A 26,797-nucleotide genomic window follows, 5' to 3' on the forward strand; every position below is an offset into this window, starting at 1 on the left:
CAAGCATTGTAATAGTATAGTATATAATAAAAATTTATACCTTTAAGGAAGAAAAATAAAATGCTTATTTTTTTATCTAATTTGAAAGATTACAATATATTGAAAATTTTGAGATATTATTTAAACGTAAAATTTATATGTTAATTCCTAAACATCGGGTGTCGTCATTCTTTTGTTTTTTCACATGTGACACAAAGTATTTGCTTCTAAAATCGCACAAAGCACAGAATCTATTTTATTGAATAAATATAAACCTTTATAACAAAATTGTTGATTTTAATTTTTTTATGCCACATTTTTTCGTTCTCTCTTCTTTCTTTTTTTCATACATTACATGTTTCTTATAAACATGAATACAATCTTACAAGTTTAAAAAAATTGTTGAATAAATCCTTGTTTTTGCTTTATGCCCTTGAAAAAAAAACATGTGATCTATGTAGAAGGATGTTTTTTTTTTTTTTTTTTTTTTTTTTTCTATTATTTTTTTCAAAATGTAATCATCATACGTCGTTTATATAATTTAACCAACGAAACAGTGATAAAATAAATCCTCCAAGAATTATTTTTACCTTATGTTGTTTACACGTCATACTATATGTACATACATGTTAATATATTATAAATGAACACAATTCTACATGCATATATGTATGTGCATTTTATACAATTCTGTGTGAATAAAATACCAGACCCCCTTTATTCTAATACAAGGTATAGCTCAAAATGAAAAGGCATTGTTCTGAATAAGTTTTTTTACGTATTAGAAAATTCCAATTTTATTTTATCTCACATCTTTTTTTTTTAATAAACACCTGGTTGTCCTAAATATAATAAAACTAAAATTTTATGAGTATAAACGTTAACAACATACAGTCTTTCCTTTTTGTTTGTTTGTTTGTTTTTTTCGCAGTTAATGTAGTTATAATATATTGCTTAACGTTGTAAAAACTATTTAAAGTAAATCAAAGCCATCCTTTAACAATAAGATTGTAAATCCTTTCTTTTGTCCCATGAAAAATTTCGGAAAAAATATTAAATTTACGATATATTTAGTTCCTGATTTAACTCATCTACACCATGTGTAGAATAAACTATGCTTATATAAACTCATACTACTTTTGAACGATATTTCAACTGATGCAGAATTTATATATTCATGTAGCTGCATGCATACATATGTATACTTGATAAAATACAACTGTGTAACGCGGTCTAAGTTTTAATCCAATAAAGTTTAATCAGTAATAAGCCATGAAACAAAAACAAGAAAAAAAAAAGTAAAAAAATGTATCTTTAAAAATATTCTATATGTGCCTTTACATTTCTGCACATTCTGCTCCATGTAAGTGTGTACAATTACAAAACAAGAAAGAAAAAGAAAGAAAAAGAAAGAAGAAAAAAAGTTATCTTTTTTATCCCATTTTAGATCGAACAACGAAGAATGAACCCTAAAAAAAGTTTTAAATTATTATTTTAATTCATATCATATGAATTCGAACAAAAGAAAACTTAACTTTTTTTGTTGCTTAAAATATAACGAGACATATAACATTTCTAATATATTTTTTTCACGTATGATCTTTGATTTGTCGTTAAAATATTCTTTGAAAAATGCAAAAGTCCTTGTTCTATATTTTCCTTCTTTATCCGTATGTTTTTTTGTTTTTTTGTTTTTTCCATCTCCTACTATTGTTATAATCATCAGACTTAAAATTAGTCCTATTATGGAACACCTACAAATAATAGGCAAAAGATAAAGAAAAACAAAAAAAAAGAGAAAGAAAAAAGTGATAAACTGAATTTCTTATATACCTATCTCAGCATGTATGTAACACATTATATGTGTATATATGCAATAGCTTTTCCTTTTCTATACCAAATTGTGGTAACTAAAGTAAACACTGTCCAGAATAAGTAAGGTGCAATTTTTTGACAAGCACTGGATTTGTTAATCTTCAATAGGTGTGAAAAAAAAAAAAAAAAAAAAAAAAAATTCATTTTTATTATACACCAACATAAATACTTATTAATATATTCTCAAATGCGACAGGGAGAATATGTACTTATTGTTTGTACCTGAATTGTCCCAAAGTATGTCCATAAAAAGCACACTAACATCAAAAGAATCTCAGGAAGTAGCTAAAGAATGGGTCGGAATATATTGAAAAAGAACTAAAAAATTGTCTCAATATGATTAGGAACAGAATTAATATATATTATATAATCTCCATCTGAGACAATTTTTTAGAATCCATGTTTATTTATTCCTTAAAGTAACTAAATTTAAGCACACATATTCATGTGGAAGGCTATCTAACAGGTTTATCAATTTTCTTACATAATGTCAAGCAACACATAACTTGTAATTCATACCCCTTTGTCTTCCTTTAGCAAAACTTGAACTCTCTTTACAAAAGAAAATAGGAAAAAACTCTTCAAAAAGGAGTATAGGGTTTCGGAAATAATAAAAAAAAATATATAAATGTTTAAACATATTATAAATGAAATTTTTTAAGTATTAATTTAAAACTTTACTAATAATATTGCTCCTATGATCCACGTTCCTGTTAAATAAGCAAAAAAAAAAAAAATGTGCCTTTGTCGATTCGCTTGTCCAGTGAATATTTAAATATGTATCATAACTACATTATTTTTGCTATAGTTTTTTTTTTTTTTTTTTATCTCTTCTGCACTCAGTGTCTTTCTTCCCCCCTTCCACATCTATTCCCATCTATTTCTAATAAATGTCATATACTATTGACTATGTAATGTACACAAATAGAACTTACTTAAATATCCATCGCAACTAATGTTAAAATTAAGTAACAAACTTGCTAATAGTAGAATGTCCACAAACACAATTACCAGGCGCATCACGGTACCCTATTAAATTATTTGCAAGCTCTTTTAAACTTTTCTACATAACTTATTATTTTTACTATTAACTCATAACGTGATGCGGGATGAGTTAATAAAATATTATAAATGTCTCGCGTTTATTTAAAAAGATGACATCTGTATAATTTTAGTTAAAAATTGTAAATTACCGCTTCTATAAAAACAAATAGACAAAATAGAATAAAATAAGATTAATGTGGTGATAAATTAGTGTTTTTTTTTTTTTTTTTTTTTTTTTTTGTTCCTTTCACTTAATTATTAATATTTTTCACATTTTTACATACCTCCAAAAAATTTTTGATTTTCACTCCTTACATCGTCTGGGGTATCAGCGATGGAAACTCCTTGGGGTTCCATTTTTAACCAAAAACCGAAACAAGAAATTGATTGTGAAACGTGTGGAAGAAACATACAAGTGTAGCATAAATGTTGTAAAGAATTTTGCGAAAAATTACTTATGAGAGAAAATGTAAAGTATATGTGTAAAATTTTTACGCATGAAAAAAAAAAAAAAAAACAATAATAAACCTATCATTCAGGGGCCCATATTTAAACACACAAGTTATTATTGTTTAATATAATTATCATTTTTAAAAAAAAATGTGGATTTAATTTTTTTTTTTTTTTTTTTTTTTTTTTTGTCTTTTATGATCTTTTATTTCCCTTTCATTTTGGAAATATTTTCTTTACATAAATGAATTATGAAGTTCTGTATATACAGAACTTCAGAAATTGTTAGTTTATAGAATTTCTGTACCGTTCTTCAGTTTTTGAAAAATTATGAGAGTATTCCATTTTTCGACTTTTAATTGGACAAAATAATTAACTCGTCTTTCCTTTCCTTTTGCGCATACAAGGGATATAATATATCTTTAAGCAGTATATATGAAATGCTAGATCATTTATACGGGAAAAGAAAAACAAAGTAAAACTGAAATGGAAGAAACATCATTTTACATAAATGCCTCGAGTTCTTAAAAACTACTTGATAAAAGCGGTGAAAACAAATTGTTATTTTCCTTTAAAACATGTTCTAACAAGCATATATATATATACATATATATACATATATGTGGTAGATGTTTACATACGTCTTAAAAAATGTCGAAATTATTATGCCTATTCATTTGTCATACTTTGCAGTTTGATATTTAATATTTTTTTTTTTTTTTTTTTTTTTTTTTTGAATTAATAAATATCCATTTATTTACTCCTCACTCATAATAGTGACTACAAGAACACTGTATTCACTTTGTGAATATAATTAGTAATGTGGATGCTTCTCATAGGGATAAAAGGATATATATTATAATTCTAGCAGATGCACTTAATTTTTCACTAAATGAGAAGGTATAAACAACAGGATACACAAGTGTGTAATAAAAAAAAAAAAGCAAAATTAGGTCAAAGGCACTAATAAAATGAACAAAGAAAATGAGTTTGCAAATTTTTAGTTTTTTTCCTCCTTAAAAACGGAATTCTAAACGAATTACAAATAAAGAAAAAAAAAAAAAATGTATATATATATATATATATATATATATATATATTCAAATAATGGGCGCCCTACTTGTATACAACACCCTTGAAAATAATTGTAAAAAAAACAACGTTTTTAACTAATATCTTTTTCATGTTTACATATTCCTGTTTTTTTATTTAACATAAAAGGGTTCTTAAAAATGAGAAAAACAAAATAGACAAGTAGTAATATTCCAAATGTTTCATTATGAACATATTTTCACACTATCTTTGCAATCATTTACATTTCCCAATTTCCTTTTTCTACTTTTTGAAACAAATTTTTAACAATGTTTGTTAGTTGCGTAACTGGAATGGACTTTTCCTTCTTTCTGTGCAATCATTTTTAGTTAAAATGAACTATAGGCAATGTTTATGTTACAATAATGTTATTATAAATTAGCAGTACTACTTTTCTTAGTAGTGAAGTTTTCTTTTTTTGAAAAACATTTCCTCTTCTTCTACTACTATAATTTCTTCGTTTTCTCTCTTTTTTATGTTTCTCCCCAAATGATTACCTTTTATAGTTCCATTCTGTTGGTACTCACTATTTTTCCAATATTTATTTCCGTTATAAGCCCTGCTGCACATTAGTTCATCTTCGGGTAGGATATTCCAGTTCATCTTTATTTTCATTTTTTTTTCATTTTTATTCATATAATTTATTCGAGTAATTTTTTTTCTTTCTTTAAATAAATTTTCTCCTTTTATTCTAGACTCTTTTGTGGTACATTCTGAACTGGAGGAATTAAATATCTCGAGATTCATGTCATTTTCATTATTTTTGTAATTTACTTCTTCCGGTATATTGTTACGAATTTGCAAAAAATATTTATCAATTATATTTTTTATATTTTCTTCCGTAGTACTTCTACCGAAATTTAGGTTTAAATCAGAATAGAAATTCCGTGCAATTGCATTTTTTATTAATGAATCCCACATAGAATTCTTTTCTAAATTCTTTTTATTTCCTATTATCCATAAACAATCCTTTGCTCTGGTAAGAGCTACATTTAATCTCCTTTCATCTTTTAAAAATCCGATATTATTCCCATATTTGTGTACAGATTTAAAATCGTTCGTTGTTGCTGCACTCTTGTTCTTACCTACATTTAGCCACTTTTTCTTATGTAGATCATCAATATATAAATTATCTTCTCTTATTTCCTCAAAGGAGTGATTATCCAAACTGCGATCACTAGAACTAGGACCACTACAACTTCGACTGCTTCTACTTTTTTCACTCGAATTAGTTTTCCCATTTTCAATTTCTAATTCATCCCTGCTTTTGAAAACTTCCACCGCTTGTCGATTCGATCGGACACATGAAAAAATGATGATATTTTTTTCCCTCCCTTGAAATGCGTCAACCGTTGATACTTCTGGTGAAGTGTTATTAAGAAAATAACTTTCAAACATATTTTTTATTAAATGTACTTGTGATTGATATGGACAAATAATGCCTATATCATTTAAACTAAAATTAACAGACAATTTGTAAAAACTTGGTATTGGATTTTCATTATTTTTATTACTAAAAAAATGATGAATATATATCACTAATTTGAATATAAAATAGGCCTCCACGTAATTAATGTAGGATTTATTATGTGTAGTAGATTCTATTCCATCAATATTAATAAATTTATAAGGCCCATATAAGTTTAAATAATGAATATAAAATGATTCTTTACTCATTACATTTTCATCATTTTTTATTAATCCTTTGTAAAAATACTTGTTTGGAAAGTAACATATTTCTTGTCTCATACGATACTGCACATTCAGTAAAACGTTCGGTACATTACACAATAATAATCTTTCAAATAGTGACCTACTGTAACCATATTTTATACATTCTGAAGAAAATGTAGTGGCAGGTAATTGTTTTGGATCACCTAACATGATTATATTTTTAATTTTTAATCTGAATGGTATTAAACAACTTAATTCCACACATTGGCAAGCTTCATCTATAATTAAATATTCAAATTCTAAATTTTCAATTACGGGGGATGCACTTCCAGATAATGTACTAAATATTACTTCACTTTCGAAAATCATATTGTCTTTATTAGTATTTGAATAAAAAGAACCTATCTCCTTATCTGTTTCTATTAATTTTGTTTTTTTCTCTTCAAAACATTTTTTTTCTGAATTCAATTTTTCCAAACTCCATTCATAATGCGAATACGATTCATTAAATAAGTATAACAGTTTTTCTAAATATTTTGTATCTACATTATTTATAATTTCTCCTGAAAAAAAATCACTTACATTTTCAATTTTTTTATGCGATGATGATTTTGATTTTGTTTCGTTAAAATCGTAACAATACATTTTAGAATTATTACAATTTAATTTGTCTCTCATTTCTTTCATTTTATCACATGTGTGATCTATTGCCTTAACAGAAAATGATAACTTATTTTTCTTATCATTAAAATGAGCTTCATAAACATTTTGTTCCATGTTTTTTCTTTTATTAAATATGTAATCTAACGAAATGGGTTGTATTTCTTCATGTGTCCTTTTTGATATACCTATCCTAATGCATTTTGGTGTAATGGTTTGTTTTGGGAAATTCATAGTTTCGTTTTCTTCCACATTGATATTTCCTATTTTTTTTTTTGATTCTTTTTCTATATTTATTTTTTTAAATTTTTGCACATTTTCTGATTTTTTGTTATTTCCACAGTTATCCTGTGAATTGCCTAGTAATTCACTCAAGACGCTACTGTTGTTACTACTAGCACTACTACTACCGCTACTTTTTTTGCTATTATTTTTAAATCCATTTACATTCATAAAATTTATTAATCCATCATTCAAAATCCTTTTGGCAATTTCATCTATTGCAGAATTTGATGGAGAGCAAACCAAAATCTTTTTATTACAATTTTCATTTTGTTCATTGTATAAACAGTCTTTCATTTTTTTTGATTTCTCATTTTTGTTATCTTTATTATTATGATTAATGATTGCGTATAAAGCAGATATTATCCCGATAACCGTTTTTGTTTTACCTGTGCCTGGAGGGCCTTGAATTAGCGATATATTATTTTTATTTAAAAAAACCAATTTAACAGCATCTATTTGAGATTCGTTTAACAAATTATAATCCTTCATAATATTCAATATATACTTTTCCATATTAGTTAAAGTGTTTCTCCTCTTATCACCAATTTTCCTATTTTCTTCATTTACCCGTCCATTACTAAAGGAGCTCTTTTTTGATTCCATTAAATTATTATTATTATTATTAGATGCTAACGGGTTCAGAACAATATTAAATAAGGAAGAACTTTTGCTCAAGTAGACACTTTGAAATTCTCTTATATTTGTCATCAGATTACACAAAAAGTAGGCATGAAATTTGTTACACGAAAGACAATTTAATTTTAACCTATTGTTTTCATTCTCTGATTTGGAGGGAAAAGTATCTTCATTAATTAGTTTAATATCATACATATTTTCTGATTTATTTATCGAAAAATCAACTAACCCAATTAAATGCTTGTTTGATTTCAAAATGTTTTTCAATTTCTCATATTTAACAGTTCCTTTGTCACTATTTATTAAACCATTTTTTTCAGTTTTAAAAGGAATTAATACCAGCAAATCCATTGGTTTTAAATTATCAAACACGACCTGATTTTCATTTGATAACGTCATATTCCATATTATCCAATATGATGTTTTCTTTTTCCCCACCAAGTTTAACACGTACTTATTCGTATTTCCGAACATTTTATTCACAATGCAACATCTACATTCTTCCAGTACCATTGGCCTAAAAAATCTAATAAAAAAGGGAAAAAAGTAAAATATAAAAAAAAATGAGAACATATTTCAATTGTTAATATGTAGAAGCAGATGAAATGGTAAAATAGATGCAACATTAATTGCTGAGAGGTAGTAAAGAAGGAGTATATTCTGCTGGAATAGTTTTGTACATCTTAACAAGTTTACATACACATTATATCAAAAATATATTCAGTATATAAATCAATATCATCACTACCCCATTACATTCAACTACATTTTCTCTTTTCCTCTCCTTTCCTTACTTGTGATAATCTTCTTCGCTCTTAAAACGCAATGGAATTTCTTCATTAATGCACTTTTTGTACTTTTCTATGCTATCCAAATTGCTGAAATCCCAATTTAGGAACTCATGTAACATAACAAAGTACTTATTAATGTTATTCTCTGTTTCCATTCTTTTTTCTTTCATTTCTTTGAAGTATTGATGTTTGTTTTTTTTGGAATTTGTTTCATTCAGTATGATGGCTCTTTTCTGAGTTTTTAAAGCAGCCCTTTTTTCTAAAATTTCTTTTGCCTTCTCTAATGCTGCTTCTTTTTTCATTTCATCTGACAAATTATCAAATTGGGGTTTAATTTCTTTTTCTTCAATTTCCTTTTTTTTTCCATCCTTTGAACTTAAGCTATTAGAAGGGGACTGTGATCTGGATACTGATCTCGAGGCCGATCCAGATTCTGATCTTAATCTTTCTCCTTCATATACTTTCATATTATCACGTATAATTGCATCCTGTTCACATTCCTGCCAGTTTGATGTTAATACTTTAAAGCTGGGATCATTTTTCTTTACTACGTTCTCTGGACCTTGGTTTCCACAGGGCATGTCTGTTTCGGGCAAAACATATACATTTATATATATATATGCATGTTCACGTGCAAGTGTAAACTTACATAAACAAAAATACACAAGCGTGCCTTGACGCTAGAACGTAGAGTTTTAAAATTAGACACTGTGCATTGGTAATGTTCATTGAGTATTATGCGTTTTTGCTTGTATAAATATTCACACACATATATGCACATATGCACATGTAAAAATGAGATATATATATATATATATATATATATATATATACAGCGTTCGAGACTAAAAAATGTTACATTCCCTTAGTATGCTAAACTTACTTCGATTTGATTTAGCAGTTCCTTCTCCAGATTTAAATTCTGTTGTTAATGTGTCATTTACTTTTTCCTTACACATCATCATTTGCTTAGCCTTATTAAATAGTACTTCATAGTCACATGTTTTAAAAAGATTTTCTACATTTTTAGGAATCGTCAAGTTCTTCAGTTTTAGTTTAAAGTTTATAAGACTATTTAAATCGTTTTCATAAACATGGGAATTTTTATCTTTCACTATACTTATCAATGCATCTAAAATGTTACTCATAATTTCTTTCTGTCTTATTAACAATGATATATTAGTTTCATGGTGACTAAGAGATTGTAAATTTGACTCAACAAAATTAAAGACGGTTAATATTTGCATAGATATATGGCTAAATTTCCTGAAAAATAATTCAGGTAAAATAATATTAGGAGTAAAAAAATTCACATTTGATGAAGAATTTTTCGTAAATAAAATCCATGTTGAAAAAAAATTCAAAAATAACAAAAGCGAATCTCTTGCAAAAATACGTATGGAATGTGTTTTGGATTTTATAGAAAAGGCTTTTATTTTTGTATTAAAAAAAATGAATATGATTATTTTCCAAATATTATCAATTATTAAATTAAGGATTCTTAAAAAAAATTGATTCGCTTTTCTTTTCTTTAGATATTTTCTTATATTTTCTATTACAACATTTAAATAAAACCATGTTTTGGAATTTATAAGCAAAAAACAGTCTAATAAATCAAATTTTTCATCAAACTCGTTACTTATAAAATGAGTTTTTTTTAAATATAAAATCATTATGTTACTAAACTGAAACACTGATAATAAAAAATTGTACACGTATTTTTTAGATTTAAAAAAATCAACAATGTAACTTTTTAAAATATAATCATATTTGTCAATAATCAGATTATATCTTTTGTCTTCCTTCTCTACATCTTTTATAATTACAATGGGTAAGGAAAAAATGCCGCATCTCTTTTTAACTCTATTTAGTTTATTTTCATCTTTCATCATATTTTTCACAATCAAATCATACGATTTCACAATATGTCTTCTAGTTCTCATGCTCGCACTACTTACACATAAAAAAAAAAAACTATTCAGGTAATTATAAATCCGTTCTTCGTTTACTTTACCATTCGTTATTGACCTTTTCATAAAAAGTTTATATTTTCCTAATCCGTTTGAGTTAAAACTGTCAGTCTCTTTTTTATTCTTATGTAGATTCTCAATGCTGCTACTGCTATAATTGATTCTACTAGATATATCCGCGGTAGCACTATGTGATTCCTTTTCCCTTACCTCCATTTCGTCATCATAATACGTATTCTTGTAAAAATACAACATATGCATATCTTTCACACTCTCTGAATTAGAATCACTAGAATAATACACTTCTTCATCTGATGTCCCTTCCTCAAATATCAACTTCTCAGTCTTTCCTTCCTCATAGAATTCATCCTCAGAGAGCTCGTCCTCACGCGTGTCCTTAAAATTAATTAAATCATCATACATCAATTCTACGTAATTTTCAATATTTTTAATTAAACTAAAAACCTTATTTAGAAACGGAATCGACGAATGCACTTTCGATTTATATATGCTATTTGAAATCAAATGTGAGAAATACATGGCTACAGAAAAAAAAAGGGATCTATATCTTTTATTCTTTTCTTCTTTTAATTCTTTTATAAAAATTTCTAAAATTTCATAAACGTTCATAAATAATACTTTGTACTTTTCCATTGGTAAAAGGGACATAACCTTTTTTATAATAACATTAATTAATTTAACAAATAAAATAAAAAAATATTCGAATATTGATTTCAAATGTATTACGTTAAAACCATCATCACAAATAGATGCAATGTACTTTTTAACATCTTTCTGTTTATCACTAAATATTATACTGCTTATTTTATTTGAGTATTTATTATCCTTTATATTTGTCTTCAATAGAAGTAATAACAAATTATTTACGTTCTTTATTTCTTCACTCTTCTTCAATTTGTCACTAGGGAATTCTATGCTCATAAGAGAATCAAACATTTCAAAAATCATGTTTTTCTCCACTGAATCACGAACGGCTGAATCGGACAAAATAATTGTCAAAACCTGCATACATGTACGTACACAAAAAAGAAAAAAAAAAAAAATGCATATAATGTATATTTTTTCAAAAATTGTATGCATGTTCTATGTATCTCTAAAAGTTCATGTACACATATATGCATGTGTGCCTTTCACATACATCAGACAAATATACACAGTAGCAAATTACCTTTATTGTGTATAAACGGATGTAGTAATCTCTGTGTCCAATGAATTGAACAAAGGAATGCAGAACAATACATTCAAAGGAATTTTTATTTTCTTTTACAGAAGTTTTGTACAGATTTTTTGTATATTCGTCAACTTCAAAATAATTTAAAAACAACCTTTTTGTTACATCTAGTATGTTATAAACAATATTTATGCACGAATACGTGGTTGCCTGCTCAAAATATTTGTTCTTCATATTTGTATTTTTCATAATATATATTTTAGAATTTTTCACAAAGTATAGGAGTTTGAATGTTAAATTAAATAATTTATTAAGTATATCTTTATTTTCTGAAAATAAAACACCCAAAAAATAATCATAGTTTTCACTATCTGTAAAATAAGTCTTTAATGATAATCTCTCTAGATTGTATTTATTCACATAAAAGACCACACTGTGTTCGCACTTTTGTAATGTTGATTGTTCCACTGACAAATTAGTTGATTCCTCCTCTTCCTTCTTCTTCTTTTTAATAAGAGATAGTAGGTATATTGCACTGATTAAACATTGTATATATTTCAAAATGTCATAATCAGAAAAATTCTTTTTTAAAAAGAAATTATCTGTTTTCAGTGTATTAGAACCAATGCTTCCTTCAGGCGAACTCGTGTTAATCATCTTAATAACACAAGCATCTGCTAATTTAACCCAGTAAAACAATATAGATGTTATTAATTTTTTATTTGAATCATTTAAAAAATTATCGTCATTTATAAACGTCAAATTTATAATCTTAAATATTATCAACTGGATAAAGTTATCTGCATATCTCAGTGCGTTCAACATTAAAGAGTAAAGAATAATTTTATCCTTCAAAACTTTAATTATGCTATTTTCCACTTCCCTATTCTGCAAAAGGAGGAATATATGTATATACACATATGATTGTAAAAATTCTGTACTGTTAACATTATCCATGTTTTCTTCAGATTCGTTCAGGCCATATTTTTCTGAATTACTCTTCAGACAACTTTGTTCTCCATTTGCATTTTCATTAGTTTTTGTTAACAATTTTTTACATCTCTTAAATTCCATATGTACAATATTGCATAGAAAAATTAACGACTTGTAAATCGCATATCTTTTTATAATATCATGTATATTGTCATCTTTTAAACTTAAAAATTTTCCAATGAATAATTCCAGGTTTACCTGATTTACTTCATTCTTCTCTAACGGATAATCATTATTAACTTGAAATATTTTCCCTCCATTTAGCATAAGCTCTAACACAGCAGAATCTACCTTATCATGTTCCAATGAACAAATTATTTTATTAAATAGTCGATTAAAATTAAACTTAAAAAATTCTCTTTTTACGAAATTTATTAATTTTTCCTCATTTTTTGTAAATGAATATATCATTTCTAAAAATTCCTTTTGCAAAAGGTAATAAATCATTAAACATTTTTGACAGTTATCTATATTTTCAATAATTACTTTTTTTAATTTACTTAAATTGTTTGCATGATTCAATTTAATTCTTTTTAAACTTTCTACTACTCCTTCCAGCCTGTTCTTTGAAATTATATCTTCACAAAAGACAGAAACGAATTCATATTTTTCAATAATTAGAGTTCCATAAAAAAATAATACCGCTTCTGCGTACTGATGATTGCAAATAATGTGGTTGGTGTCGACAACAGGGTCCTCTAGCTTTTCCAAAATGGACCTTAACGAGGATATGTACAATTCGTTCACATTGTCTTTTATAATAGATTTTTTTAGTTTTTCAAATAAGTTAAAATCCGTAACATATTCTATTTTGGCATTTAATTGATTTTCCATCTAAATGTATAAAGATATGGTTTAATATATTTACCTCCCGTATCCTTTCGTTTAGTCCCCTGTTGTTAATTCTCTTGTTCTGAATTTTTTTTTTTTCTTTTTCCCCCTTTCTCTCTTTTTGTTATATTTATTTATAATTTTTTCCAAAAAAAAGGAGAAAACAAATTGTCTAAAAAAAATTTTGCAAATGGGATCACATCCACTGGTTGTAGCAAGGTTTTAAAAAAGTAATAATGTAAATGTTATCGTATTGAATAAAAAAAACCTTAATTGGGGTTGATTCCTCCAATTGAACAATGTCTCATTCATTATTTCTTCTGTCTTGTTGATTCATATATATTTATCTCATTGAGACATACACACACATTCACACACAAAATTACAAAAAAATAAAAAAATAAGTAGGGTTTGTTTTCCCACAGTAAGGGAAAACAACCCTTATAAATTATGTCCCTCTTTCAAGGAAAAAAAAAAAAAAAAAAAATTAAAGATCTTAAGAAGTTATCTATTGTGAATGACTATACAAACGAAGATGTATGAACGAAATGACATGTGCATTTCCATAAGCATCAATGTACGTTCATGTAAATGCTTGAACGTTCATATGCATATATAAATATACACATCATTTGTATCTCTTTTGGCAATGCACAAATTTTATATGCCTAAAATGTATAACAAACTTCCTGAAGATGGAAGGTGAAACAAAAACGAATTCACAGAAACAAATTTGTAAAGTGTGTAAAAATATACTGATCGTTATATTTTTCTTCTCATGGAAGAAATGTAATCAATATATGCAGAATATATATTTCTTTTTCAAACTATGCTTAATATGTATGCAAACGTAATTTTTATATATCCTGTATTCTTATTTTTTTTATTTGGTATTTTGTGGGGATGGCAGTGTATTTTGTTATTTCTCTCCTTTAAAAACTTAAAAATTGCATCTAATTTTAAAATGACGAAACAATTATTTTTTCTTTTCATTTATTACAAAAAAAAAAAAAAAAAAAAAAAAAAAAAAAAAAAAAAAAAAAAAAAAAAAAAAAAAAAAAAAAAAAAAAAAAAAAAAAAAAAAAAAAAAAAAAAAAGTTTTGAAAATATAATAGTAAATTTCATGGATGATTTTATCCCAAAATGTAGATATTTTTCATTTCTTTTATATGTAAGAATTATGATCATTTAAGAAATAGTCATGTAGAGAATTTACTTATGGCGTTAAATTCATAATCGTAAAACGTTTGTAAAATTTTATAAATAAAAAAAAAAAGCATACGTATATGTTACTTTCTTTTTTTTTGTATAAATTCTTGACGTAGACATGGTATGTGGGGAATGCCTACGGAATATATTCTCCCCAAGCTCAGCAAAAGATGTAAACACAAACGAAAAAAAAAAAAAAAAAAAAAAAAAACAAATAAACAAACACACAAATGAGCAAACAAATGAGCAAACAAATAAGCAAACAAATAAGCAAACAAATAAGCAAACAAATAAGCAAACAAACAAGAAAACAAACAAGCACACAAACAAATAGTTAAACATACATGACATGTGCGATTTGCTTGCAGATGTATAACGTAAACTCCCATAAAGGCACATGTTAGTAAAAGGACTTATATATACCAAATGCACGCTATATATACACGACGACTCTCATTATTACTAGCAATTTTCAAATATATATACAATTTTAATGTTCATGTTTTAGCAATTTACATGCACGAGTATTTGCATTAAACACCATGCTTTTATACAAATTTCTTAAATTTTACAAACACAGTGTCACAATACACAACAAATAAGGTAGCATACCTTTTCACTTTGAGGCAAGTTATGAATGTAAACTTCCTAAGGTTTAAAAAAAAAAAATCCCCGAGGGGAAATTATTTACATGCAGTTGTAAAACAAGCACACGTATATGTACACATTCAAACATCAAAACAAATATTGAAAAAAAATTCCTATAAAATATACATTAAAAGGCGGGATGAAATGCAACATTTCATTAAGAACCCTAGAATAAAAAAAAGGGTTCCACAATTTACTTTCACTTTTTTATATGCACATTTTTTTATGTTGTTGCTCATCATTCACTGCGTCCGTTGTTGTTCCATGATATATACAAATAGCCAAAAAATAAAAAAGCAAGGAAAACGAGAAAAACAAGAAAAAAGAGAAAAACAAAAAAAAAGAGAAAAACAAAAAAAAAGAGAAAAACAAAAAAAAAAGAGAAAAACAAAAAAAAAAGAGAAAAACAAAAAAAAAAGAGAAAAACAAAAAAAAAAGAGAAAAACAAAAACACAAGAAAAACAGGAAAACTGAAAAACAAAAAACCCTTATCGAAGCTGAATACTCTTCTTTATGGCTATAAATTTTCGTAAAAAATAAAAACTGTGAAAGTGTAAAACTGATCATTTGTGTTATCCGTTTTTGTTACAAATATTTATCATTATAGTGGATTTTTTTTTTTTTTTTCTATAGCCTACACGAATCTGTAATATTTCTATAACATGTTTTTTCATTTTTCTCCACTCACAATAATTACGAAAAAATGGTGTACACATATAAGCCAATTATAAACATGTCGAGACATATTCAACAAAATGTTTTTATAGCCTAAGTTGAATTTCTTTTTATCAAAAGTTGAAATTATCACAATGTGCTACTTTTTAAATTCATCATTATCCCGTTATGCACAAACTTATAAAAATATAATGGACTAAATAACGAAATGTGGAAAAATAAAAAACAAAGGCCACCTTTTCAGAGTAAAAAATACTTTATTCAATATGGTGCCTCTTCCTAAGGTTATGTTTTATGTACTGAAAAAAAAAATATATATTTTTTATACTTTTAATTCATTTGATATATTTTAAGTTAAATATAAGGTTTGGTTTTAACAAATTCGAATTTCAAAAAAATCTCAAAAAAATATAAAAAAAAAGTGGGAATTTAAAAGAGCCACACAAAAAATTGTTGCAATTAAAAATGACGGAAAAATATAAGAGGATAAAAAACACACAAGTATATAGTGTATTAATGGAATATAAAATGAGAAAAGAACCATGAAAAATATGTGAATCAGTTTATTTCTATTGCAATATTTAGATTCTCGGCTATGTAATCCAGCCCAACGAGGCAGCTCTCAGATACAACCCTACAGTGATCCTTTGAATAGGTTTTTAAAGTGCTTATAATTTCGTTTTGAACATTTTTATATTCTTGCGAATTTATATTTAAACTTCCGAGAGATCCTAGGGCTAAAGCAACCTCATGTCTAACCATTTCATGTTCCTCAACATTTTTCAAAGAGAAAATTAAATATTTTAACGAATTTAAATGTAATGCTTGACCTAACACAAAAGCAACTTCATGTCTAAAAATTGCTGATTTTTTATCTTTTACTAATACTTCACCTAAAGCATTTAAAGACAAATCAGTTTCCATATCTCTTAATTTAAATAAAGCTTCATACCTTAATTTTAAAGGAACGTTTTCATTATTTAAATCTTCAATTAATTCATTAACACTTTTGGTATTATCATCTGATGAAAATACTATAGGGTCTATGGTATTAAATTTTTTGGAAACAAATTCATCATTTCTTTTTTTTTTTAATACATCTTTTATGATACCTTTATCACTACATGGGCATGCCGTATATTTATTTTTTTCTAATAAAGAAATCAGAGCTAATTCACAAGTCTCACGAACTTCCACTTTTTCATCATTTAAAAATGTTTTTATTACTTCAATATTTGAATCACTCCCTATAGCTGCTAACCCTTCGGCAGCTTCATGTCGAACCATTAAATTTTCTTCTTTATCATTTAATAATTTAATTAAAATGTCATTACACTTTTCATTACTTATTTGACCTATAACATAAGCTATTTCATGTCTTAATAATACACTATCATTATTTTCTAATGCATAGGTCAAAATATTTATTACCTCATCTATATCGTCTTTATATATTTCTCGACATTCATATAATGCTCTCATTTGTTTTTCTATATATTCATTTCTTGTATCTACCAAGTACTTTTTAATAAAATATTTATTATTGCTATCTTCATACTGAATTAAGCGACTTCCTGTGCTATTCAAATTCCCTACCATTTTCATTTTCCCCTCTTTCATCCCTTGTAAAATATACACCTAGCTACTTCTTACTTGTGCATAAATGCTTTGTTATCTCTTTTAACTTTTCTATGTTCTCAAATTTTTGTCTATTATGTTTATACACAGTTATACAATATTTTTAAGCGCAAGTGGCACTATAATATTTTTTTTATCAATGTTCTTATGATATAAAACTGGGACAAATGCTTTGCAATTAACAGAATATTCAAGCACATAGTGATGCATCAGATATTGAGAACGGTCCTGGGTGTCTTAAATACTGACTTGCATTTCCCAATAAAAAAATATACATAAGTATTGTGCAAATCTATCCTAAAGTTCTGGCAGCAGATGTGGTAAAATTTTTATACCAAAAAAATAATCCTTATATTAACCATATGAAATAGAAACTAACCTTTTTCCTCTCAGCTTTAAACTTGTATGTTCATATGTTTTTTCCTCCTCTTCTTTGGATATCAAAAACTTATAGGTGGGGAAAGTTGCTATTCACTGTTTTTTCCATATATTCATATGTAGTGGTATAGGCTACATTCTATATATATGAAAATTATATGCATGCCCATGTGATGACAATACATTATCTTTATTTTCTTTTTCAAGCTTCGTAAAATTTCACATTTCCTCTCATTGTGCCTTTTTAAAATGAATACTTTATTTAATTTTTTTTTTTTTTGTGAGGAGAGAGTGGCCAAGGAAATTATTTTATAATTGCACAACAAAAAAGGAAGCTATTTGTGATGAATTATTTTTATTACATATGATACGTAATGAAGTGGAAATTTTTTTTTCTTTTCCTACAATAAAAAAAAAAAAAATAATAATAATAAAATATATATACTTTTCTCCTACATACAATACTCATTTGTTGCTTAAAAAAAAGGAAGAAAAAAAAAAAAAAAAAAAAAAAAAACGAAAAAATGAAAAAAAATTAATTATATTGAGCTGTGTTTTTTTTTTTTTTTTTTTTTTTTTTTTTTTTTTTTCTTACATTGTCATAAACATGAATGCAAATTCATATTACATATACAAATAAGAATATGCAATCCTTGTTCAAAAGCTTGTATATATAAAACACAGGTTGTTGAATTTTTGTGCAAGTGAACCTAACTTTAGCAGCTACATTTTTGAATACTTGATTGATTACCACTTCTACTTTTCGAGGATGTCCCTCACCAGCTTCTTTTTTTTTTTGAAAAGATAAAATGAAGGGAAAGTACTTACTAGGTAATGACAACACAACAGAAGAAAACTTAGGTTACAATGATGAAACGTTGTCGACAACATATTCGGAAAATAAAGCTTTAACAAACAAGGAGAAGAAAAAACTAGAATACGAAGAAAGAATGAGGAAAAAAAGAGAAAGACAGTTAAAAAGAGTAAAAAAAATAATTACAAAAAGTAATTTAACTTCGCTAAATGTCCTAAAAAATGAATTACTAATTGACATCCCAAACACTATCCTTAATGGAGCAGTTGAACCAACGAATACTCTGCTAAAAGGAAAAAATGACCAAAATGCAAATTCAAAAAATGTTAATACAAGTATAATAAAAAAAGTAAATGATAATTTAAACGAACCAGAAAAACAAGAAGATGAAAGGAATAGATTAATTAAAACAGAAATAGAAAAAAAAAACGGCAAATATAAAAAATTGTGTTTTATGGAAAATATATCGAAAAAGAAACTGATGAAAAAATTAAAATATAAACAAAAACAAGACAAAGAGGCAGAAAAGGAAAAGTTGTTAAAAAGTATAGAACAATACAGATTAAACAATAACGAACGTAATTTTATCATTCAGTTTAACACAAACAATAAAAATCAAAACCAAGAAGGTTTAGAAAAATTATTTCAGACATATAAAGATATGAAAATTGATTTGCCAAATAATTTAAGAATAATAAAAAACAAACTACAAAAAAAAAAAAAAAAATTTTTGGAATGCAAAAAAAGAAATCAAGCACAAGCAACTTCTCGACATGATGACGTCGAAAAGAAACCCAAAGTACTGAAAAACGAGCATCATCAAATGGATGAAAATGAACATGTTCTTTCTCATCCTGTTGTAGAATATGGTTCTAATATAAAGTCATTAACAAATGAAGGAAATTATGCTGAGGATTTAAAGGATCATAATCCTGAAAATGTGCTTAGCAGTAGTAGCCACCTTTATATAAATGAAAATCCTCACAAAGGGGCGTACAATGATGAAAAGTATGACTATGAAATAATTGACATTGTAGAGGCCGACAATTCTAGTCACGATAATGACAGACTGGATCATGTGAACAGAGGTGGTGATGAAAATATTAAATCCAAGGACATTCAAGAGGAGGGAAAAAATGAAGAAATGAGAAAATCTCAGAGCAAAAAAAAGCAGAGTGAAGAAACAAAAACGGATGAAGAGAAAAGGAAAATTGTGTACAAAAACGTTAGTATAAACAGAAAGGACAGCATAGAAAAGCTAAGACAAGCATTACCTGTCCTTGGTTACGAACAGGAAATTATTGAGGCTATTTTAAATTATGATGTTGTATTCATAAGTGGAGATACAGGATGTGGTAAATCCACGCAAATTCCACAATTTGTATATGAACACGGTTTTTGCACAAATGATTATCTTATCGGTGTCACAGAACCGAGAAAAATAGCTGTTAAAAGCATTTCGAACAGATTAAATGAAGAATTAAACATTAACGATGTAGCTGGGTATCAAATAAGATTTGAAAAATCGCATTTTTTAAAAAACAGTAAAATAAAAGTTATGACGGAAGGTATATTACTAAAAGAAATTATGAACGACTTTATTTTATCCAAATATAGTGTTATCATCCTGGATGAAGCACATGAAAGAAGTATAAACATGGATTTAATTTTAGGTCTCCTATCTATAATTTGTAAAATCAGAAAAAACAACTATTTTGCATATAAATCAAATATGATTCCAATTAAAGTTATTATTATGTCTGCAACCATTGATGAAATCAACTTTTTTGAAAATCAAATTTTTACAAATTATACATCCATCAACATTCCAACGGAAAAGGTTCCAGTGGTAGATCACTTTCTCTCCTACACCCCAAAATACTATATTGAAGAAGCTAAAAAAAAAGTTATACAAATCCATAAAAAATTACCACCTGGTAGTATATTAGTATTCTTAACAAGTCAGGAAGAAATTTATCATTTATATAATATGCTCAATAATTTAAAAATGTCCAAAGAAAATGCAGAAGAAAATATTCAAACCCTTGATCTAACTAATGAGGAAAAGAAAAAAATTCAAGATGAAAATATATATTCCTTTGATTTAAGTGAAGATGAAAAAAAAGTGAATGAGGACAAATGCAGTTTTTTTCTCCGATCAACTGATGAAAACAAGGAAAAAAGAATTATATTTGAGGTATCCGATGAGGATGATGATGATGATGATATACCAATTCACAATAACTCTTTAGCAAGTAAAACTGAGCAACGTAAAAATGATATCGATAGGAAGATAGAAAATTCCAGAATATTGAGTAATCCAAACAATAGACAAGCAGACCAAACTGATAACAAAATAGAAACAAACAATTTGGAAAAAACGAAAAACTCGAATGATGATTTCATTCATGAAGAAAGTCAGACAAAAATATTTATTGCTGGGGAAGAAGGCTTAAGTTCAACGGGTTATATAAGTGAGGATGACAACTACAGAGAAAATTCCCACAATGATGATGCTCAAGTGATGGATAACAAATCGGATAATGAACAGAGTGAAAACTGTGAGTCAAATGAAGATGATAATGAGGTGAAAGAAATAAAACATCATCAAAATGAACACTCAACTGAACAGAATAAAGAAAAAAATCCAAATGATGTTGAAATAAATAATAAAAAAAAATGTAAAAAGGAATCAAGTATTTGGAAAGGAAGTGACGGATCAGGTAAACTAAAAATTTTTAAGCTCTTTGCAAATTTACCTATGCACGAACAAATGCGTTTATTTAAAAACCCGAAGGACAATGAACGTATTTGCATTTTAAGTACAAATATAGCAGAAACATCCATTACTTTGCCAAATATTCGCTATGTTGTTGACTGTGGAAAAGAGAAGAGAAAAATGTACTCAACGCTAAATGATTATTCATACTATATTATTGATAACATAAGTAAAAGTTCTTCACTTCAGAGAAAAGGAAGAGCTGGTAGAATTTTACATTTGTTAAAAAAAAATAAAAAAAATAAAAAGAAAATAGAAACGGAAAAAGGACATGTGTATAAATTATATTCTTCAAATTATTATAATTATTTTTTCAAAAAGCATAATGATTTCCCAATTTTAAATTATCCACTTGATTCTTTAATTTTGTATTTATTAAGTTTTAAAATCAAAAATGTAGAAAATTTCCCCTTTATTAATAAACCAGAAAAATGTAAATTTGAAGAGGCAAAAAAAAGATTAATTTATCTTAATTGCGTTCATTTTGGCTACAAAGACATAGAATTCCTTTTTAAAGACTTAGGGGATAAAATGGCTTCAAAAAAGAGTATTGAAAATCATATAAACATGTTTAACCCACAGAAGAAAAGCGGAATTACTCTTGCGGGAAGTTTCATTTTGTCCTTACCAATCAGCACGAGATATGCTAAAATTTTAACCGACGTTTGTTTAAAATCATTAGCTATTAACCACACCAGCTCAATTCCCTTAGCATGTCTTTTAGTCTCGTGCTTATATTTAGAGTCTATTTTCTCCTATGATTACAAGCTCAAAGTCAAGTATGGCAAACGAGGAAAAAAAAAGAAAAGAAATCTAAATGAAAACAATACTTGTAATAATAGTCAAATGAACGGTAAAAACGACATCCATAGAAGTAATTCTAATTTAGTAAATTTAATTTTTAAAAAGAATGCAGAACATGAAGTTCAAACTGATAGGGATAGTAGCTCCTCTTCCGATTTATCTTCCGATGATACATACCTAGACGAGGAAACCTTGTCAGAAGATGGATACAGCAATAACAAAACAAGTGATAACCTCCTTGATAATTTTAAATTAAAATTCGATAATGACATTGACTTTTATCTGAACATATGTATCTCCTTTTATTTTTCAAAAGAGAAAAATCATTTTTGTAGTATTATGCAGCTGGACCAAAAAAAAATGGAAGAATTGATTAAATTGTCGAATCATTTAATGAAAATAATAAATTACAAATTTAACAAAAATATTAATTTTGATTTTTTAGATAAAAACCCATCAGATTTATCGAAAAAAATAATCCACTATGCAGTTATTCAAGGATTTATAGATCATCTAGCAATCCGTTCTGACCTAATACATAACAATTATACAAGAAATTCAAATTTAAGTTCTAATAAAAAAAATGCCTATTTCTCGCAAAATATGAACACCCCAATATATATAAATTCCACTTCATTATTGTATAAAAACAGGTTTGTATACATAACTTACTAAATGTGCAAAAACTAATGGTTATTTTTAAAGCACTATGTCGACAATATGAGTATTCATGCGATCATGTCTATATATATATATATATATATATGGGCACTTAAGTTTTTGATACCCGTACTTTACGTATGCATATCATTATTTATCACCATCTCCATTTATGATCACATTCACATTTTTAGGCCTTATCCAAAATATATACTGTATAATTATATAATGAAGAACAAAAAGTCTTACGTTATGTATGATTGTCTACGTATAAACGAGTCAGACCTAGGAAAAATGAAAAATGTTTGTATTTATATTAATGAATATGAAAAAATACCACCAGCTAAATATGATATGACAAGAGATAAAATTGTCGTTTGTGTAAAACCGTTATATTTACCATGCTCGCATTATTTACCCATGACAGTAAAGGAGTTAAATGAGAATGATTTGTTGTTTTATAACTACTTTGCTTTGTTTATATTAGATGGATCCATGTTTTCAAAAATGTCATCGTTCCATGTTTATTACACCCATTCATATAATGACATTATCACATGCAACAATCAACATGTAAAGCAGTTTATAGATGCCCTAAAGGACAACAGAATAAGTAGTAGGTAAGCATTCTTTCAAGTAGATACATGTCTGTACGATGTGTGTTTTTTCCTTTCAGTTAATTCATCCGGTCGATAAACGTATCACATATGTGTGCTAGTAAGAGCGGAGAAATCTGCCCTATTATGAACTTACCTGGGCAAATGCGTCTTTGTCAGTGCATTTCAAAAATACATAAATGCGTAAATATTTACCTCTTTGCAGGTTGACCTTAATTAATAAATGGAAAATTCAGAGCGATTTTTTAAAGCAAGAATTCATATCGCTCATTGGAAAAAAAATTAGTGTACATAATGAACAACATATCGATAAATTGTGGCCCCCTTTAGACTGAGCCAAAAATGTATGCATATATATACACCTTTATATGTACAAGTGGGTGTATAAAACTGTAAAAGCTACACATCGTAAAGATCAAAAGGACTTGTTATTATGGAAAATTTTAAGATTCTTATTTCCCATGGAAAAAATTAAACATGAATTATTTATTAAACCAAGTGTTTATTATTGTTGTATACCAAGTTTTACATTTCATAGGCGTTGTGTAATATTATAAAACCGCGGTTCAATTCTAACAAATGCTATTTGAACAATATTTTCTTCATTTATACAGCTCATCCCTCGTTTTTAATCCAAAAACGAAACATTTTTTTTTTTTTTTTTTTTTTTTTTTTTCATAGCGTTTATTTTATTTTTCACATTTTTTTAAAATATTTACAATACAATCGTGTTAACTATGAGCCAAATGCAAAAATATTTTCCCCTTATTCTTAAATGAATTTGGAATGGTTTTCTACTATGAACCGTTCTCCTCATTTGATTTAATATACTTAAAATTTTAAAATTTATTAATTTTATAATCTTTGATTTTTTTTTTTTTTTTAAGTCCCCTATTCTTATGTTAATAAATAAAAAATATGATGTTCCATTAATTCCTCCTCCACAGCAAATGTGATAAAAAAAAAAAAATATATATAACACACATATGCACACATCTTGTATATGTACACATATACATAAATTTCAATAAGGAAATAATATGGAATGCTGAAAAGGTTATTAATAAATTCACGCTAAAATTAAAAATTAGTGAAGATAAAAAATGATATGCATTCCCACGTTTTTCATAATTCATCCATAAAATTCCTCTTTCATTTCTCGTTTGTGGGTGGTAGAGTAAACACCGTGTCTCTTCTTGTAATTCTTTTGTATACAGCAGCGAAGCTAATAAGTTTTTCCTCGATGTTATCCCTTTGTCTTTCTTTAGAATCCAGCATTATTTTGAATAGTCTCTTTCCGTCAGCTTTCATACTTATTCTGTGAAAAGAAATTAATTACAACAGGGGAGAAGGGGGTGAACGGCATGTAATATACAAGGAAAAATTCAAACAATTTTCAGAAAGAGAATTTTGTATACATTCCACGCACACATATACATATGCATAAATGAACATTTGTGCATGATTATATTTGCACCCATTATCATACTCACCTCTTTCCAACAATCTCGCTAGGTGCTACAATGTCCTCCAAAATTGAGTCATATACACTCGTCAAAGTTCTCGACCTTGGAATTATTTTAAAGGACTTAGTTTTCTGCTTAGCTTTTAGTATAGTCCTCTTTGCTACTAATACAACATACTTTTTGGTTTTCTTTTCCAGTTCGTTAATGAGTTTTCTTTGTATTTTCCTTACATAAGTTGCGTAAATTTTATATGGAATGTAGATTAAAATAGTCTTTTTTTTAATTTTTTCAACTTCTATCAAATCACAAGATAATATCTTGATTTCTTTCGCATCATTTTTTATGTCCGACGAGCTCGATAACTCAATGTCAATCAGACATTGTGCAATTTCTCTTTCTAAATCACTAGGGTTATTTTTAAGAATTTTTCCTTTAACAGAAGCCATTTTTGTACTCTTTGTTTAAAATTTTCGTGTGCACCCTGCAAAGTTACAAAAAAGTTTGGTTTTATTTTCCCAAATTTTCTTAATATGATATGTTTTATATGTACACATACACTTATATGTAATATAATATACACACAAATATCCGTACACAAAAGGCACACAATTATATGTTCACAAATTTGTTATTCGTAGCGTAGGGGTCCACACAACACTAGGAATGTAAACCAAATGCATTCGTGCAAAACCATGTATAGCATATATTTATACTATTTGTTGCACAGAAAAAATATTCACTATATATATGTATTAATATATGTTTAGTAATCTATGGGTATTCTTATCTTTTTAAACTATACACTAATATATATTTTTCTATTTTATGCTTTTACTTTTCAGTTTTCTTTTGCTGTGTTTCAAATGAATGTATATAATTTCGCATTCTTTGCTATGCTTAACAGCTTAAAAAGAGGTTTAAATGTATGTTTATATGTACACTTCAAATTTTGTTTATATTGTATAAACAGCATATAGCGTAAGTAGTAAGTACATTTCTCGCGAAAGTTTCATAAAAATATGCTTAAAGCTTTGTGTTTCCCCTCCTCTTTCCCTTACCTTTTTTTAATAATAATGGGATGAAATATCTTTTACCACGGATAAAATATAATTTGTATCACTACATCCAGTAAGTTTTATGTTAAAACACGTAAAACAGAAATGTTACAAACAGTGATGTGAATTAAATTTTCAAGTATTTTTTTCCTTTTCAGCATAACTTCAATTTTGATTAAATTTTTTTTTTTTTTTTTTTACAAATTCCAAAAGTATATAAAATGTCAAAAAAAGCATTTTAATTTTTTTAAAGCTTTTTTTTTAATTTTTATTTTGCTTAATGTTCTTCTCACCATGTGCTACATATTTATATATGTATTGTAGCTGAAATAAAATAAAGTGTATTCAGTAAGAACCGTCACAAGCTATTCAGCAATTTATACATATATATATACATTTACATATACTTAGGTGATATACTTCAACATATACATATATAACGCTTAATTTTTTTATCTTTTTTTCTTTAAATATATAAAATTAATTTATCTCAATTTTGTAATCGTAAATTTGGTACATCAAACACTCTTATTTTATCGTGTTACTCTCATTTTTTACTTTAAAACACAGCCAAACCATTTG

General features: G+C 26.7%; 5 protein-coding genes across 5 annotated transcripts; 1 reads left to right on the forward strand and 4 right to left on the reverse strand.

Annotated features, from left to right (window-relative positions):
* Nucleotides 1-1,412: 1,412 nt before the first annotated feature.
* On the reverse strand, nt 1,413-3,255 carry PGO_140260 (hypothetical protein, conserved; the record flags this gene model as incomplete). The annotated part of the gene is made up of 9 exons (XM_028690020.1): nt 1,413-1,448; nt 1,688-1,733; nt 1,877-1,953; nt 2,077-2,139; nt 2,374-2,433; nt 2,536-2,564; nt 2,790-2,883; nt 3,048-3,052; nt 3,183-3,255. 9 exons carry the CDS (start codon nt 3,253-3,255, stop codon nt 1,413-1,415), a joined length of 483 nt encoding a protein of 160 aa, XP_028545821.1.
* Nucleotides 3,256-4,836: 1,581 nt separating this feature from the next.
* Nucleotides 4,837-13,475, reverse strand: PGO_140270 (hypothetical protein, conserved; the record flags this gene model as incomplete). The annotated part of the gene is made up of 4 exons (XM_028690021.1): nt 4,837-8,221; nt 8,490-9,069; nt 9,370-11,479; nt 11,646-13,475. The coding sequence occupies 4 exons, from the start codon at nt 13,473-13,475 to the stop codon at nt 4,837-4,839; spliced, it is 7,905 nt and encodes a 2,634-aa protein (XP_028545822.1).
* A 3,087-nt stretch (nt 13,476-16,562) lies between these two features.
* Nucleotides 16,563-17,603, reverse strand: PGO_140280 (hypothetical protein, conserved; the record flags this gene model as incomplete). The annotated part of the gene is made up of 1 exon (XM_028690022.1): nt 16,563-17,603. The coding sequence occupies one exon, from the start codon at nt 17,601-17,603 to the stop codon at nt 16,563-16,565; it is 1,041 nt and encodes a 346-aa protein (XP_028545823.1).
* Nucleotides 17,604-18,829: 1,226 nt separating this feature from the next.
* PGO_140290 (DEAD/DEAH box ATP-dependent RNA helicase) lies at nt 18,830-24,029 on the forward strand (the record flags this gene model as incomplete). The annotated part of the gene is made up of 3 exons (XM_028690023.1): nt 18,830-23,070; nt 23,272-23,697; nt 23,900-24,029. The coding sequence occupies 3 exons, from the start codon at nt 18,830-18,832 to the stop codon at nt 24,027-24,029; spliced, it is 4,797 nt and encodes a 1,598-aa protein (XP_028545824.1).
* An 817-nt stretch (nt 24,030-24,846) lies between these two features.
* Nucleotides 24,847-25,606, reverse strand: PGO_140300 (40S ribosomal protein S7; the record flags this gene model as incomplete). Its single annotated transcript, XM_028690024.1, has 2 exons — nt 24,847-25,012; nt 25,188-25,606. 2 exons carry the CDS (start codon nt 25,604-25,606, stop codon nt 24,847-24,849), a joined length of 585 nt encoding a protein of 194 aa, XP_028545825.1.
* Between the last annotated feature and the right edge of the window lie 1,191 nt (nt 25,607-26,797).

This window comes from Plasmodium gonderi, assembly GCF_002157705.1.
Source record: "Plasmodium gonderi DNA, contig: Chr14, whole genome shotgun sequence".
In the NCBI taxonomy this organism is placed as follows: Eukaryota; Apicomplexa; class Aconoidasida; order Haemosporida; family Plasmodiidae; genus Plasmodium; species Plasmodium gonderi.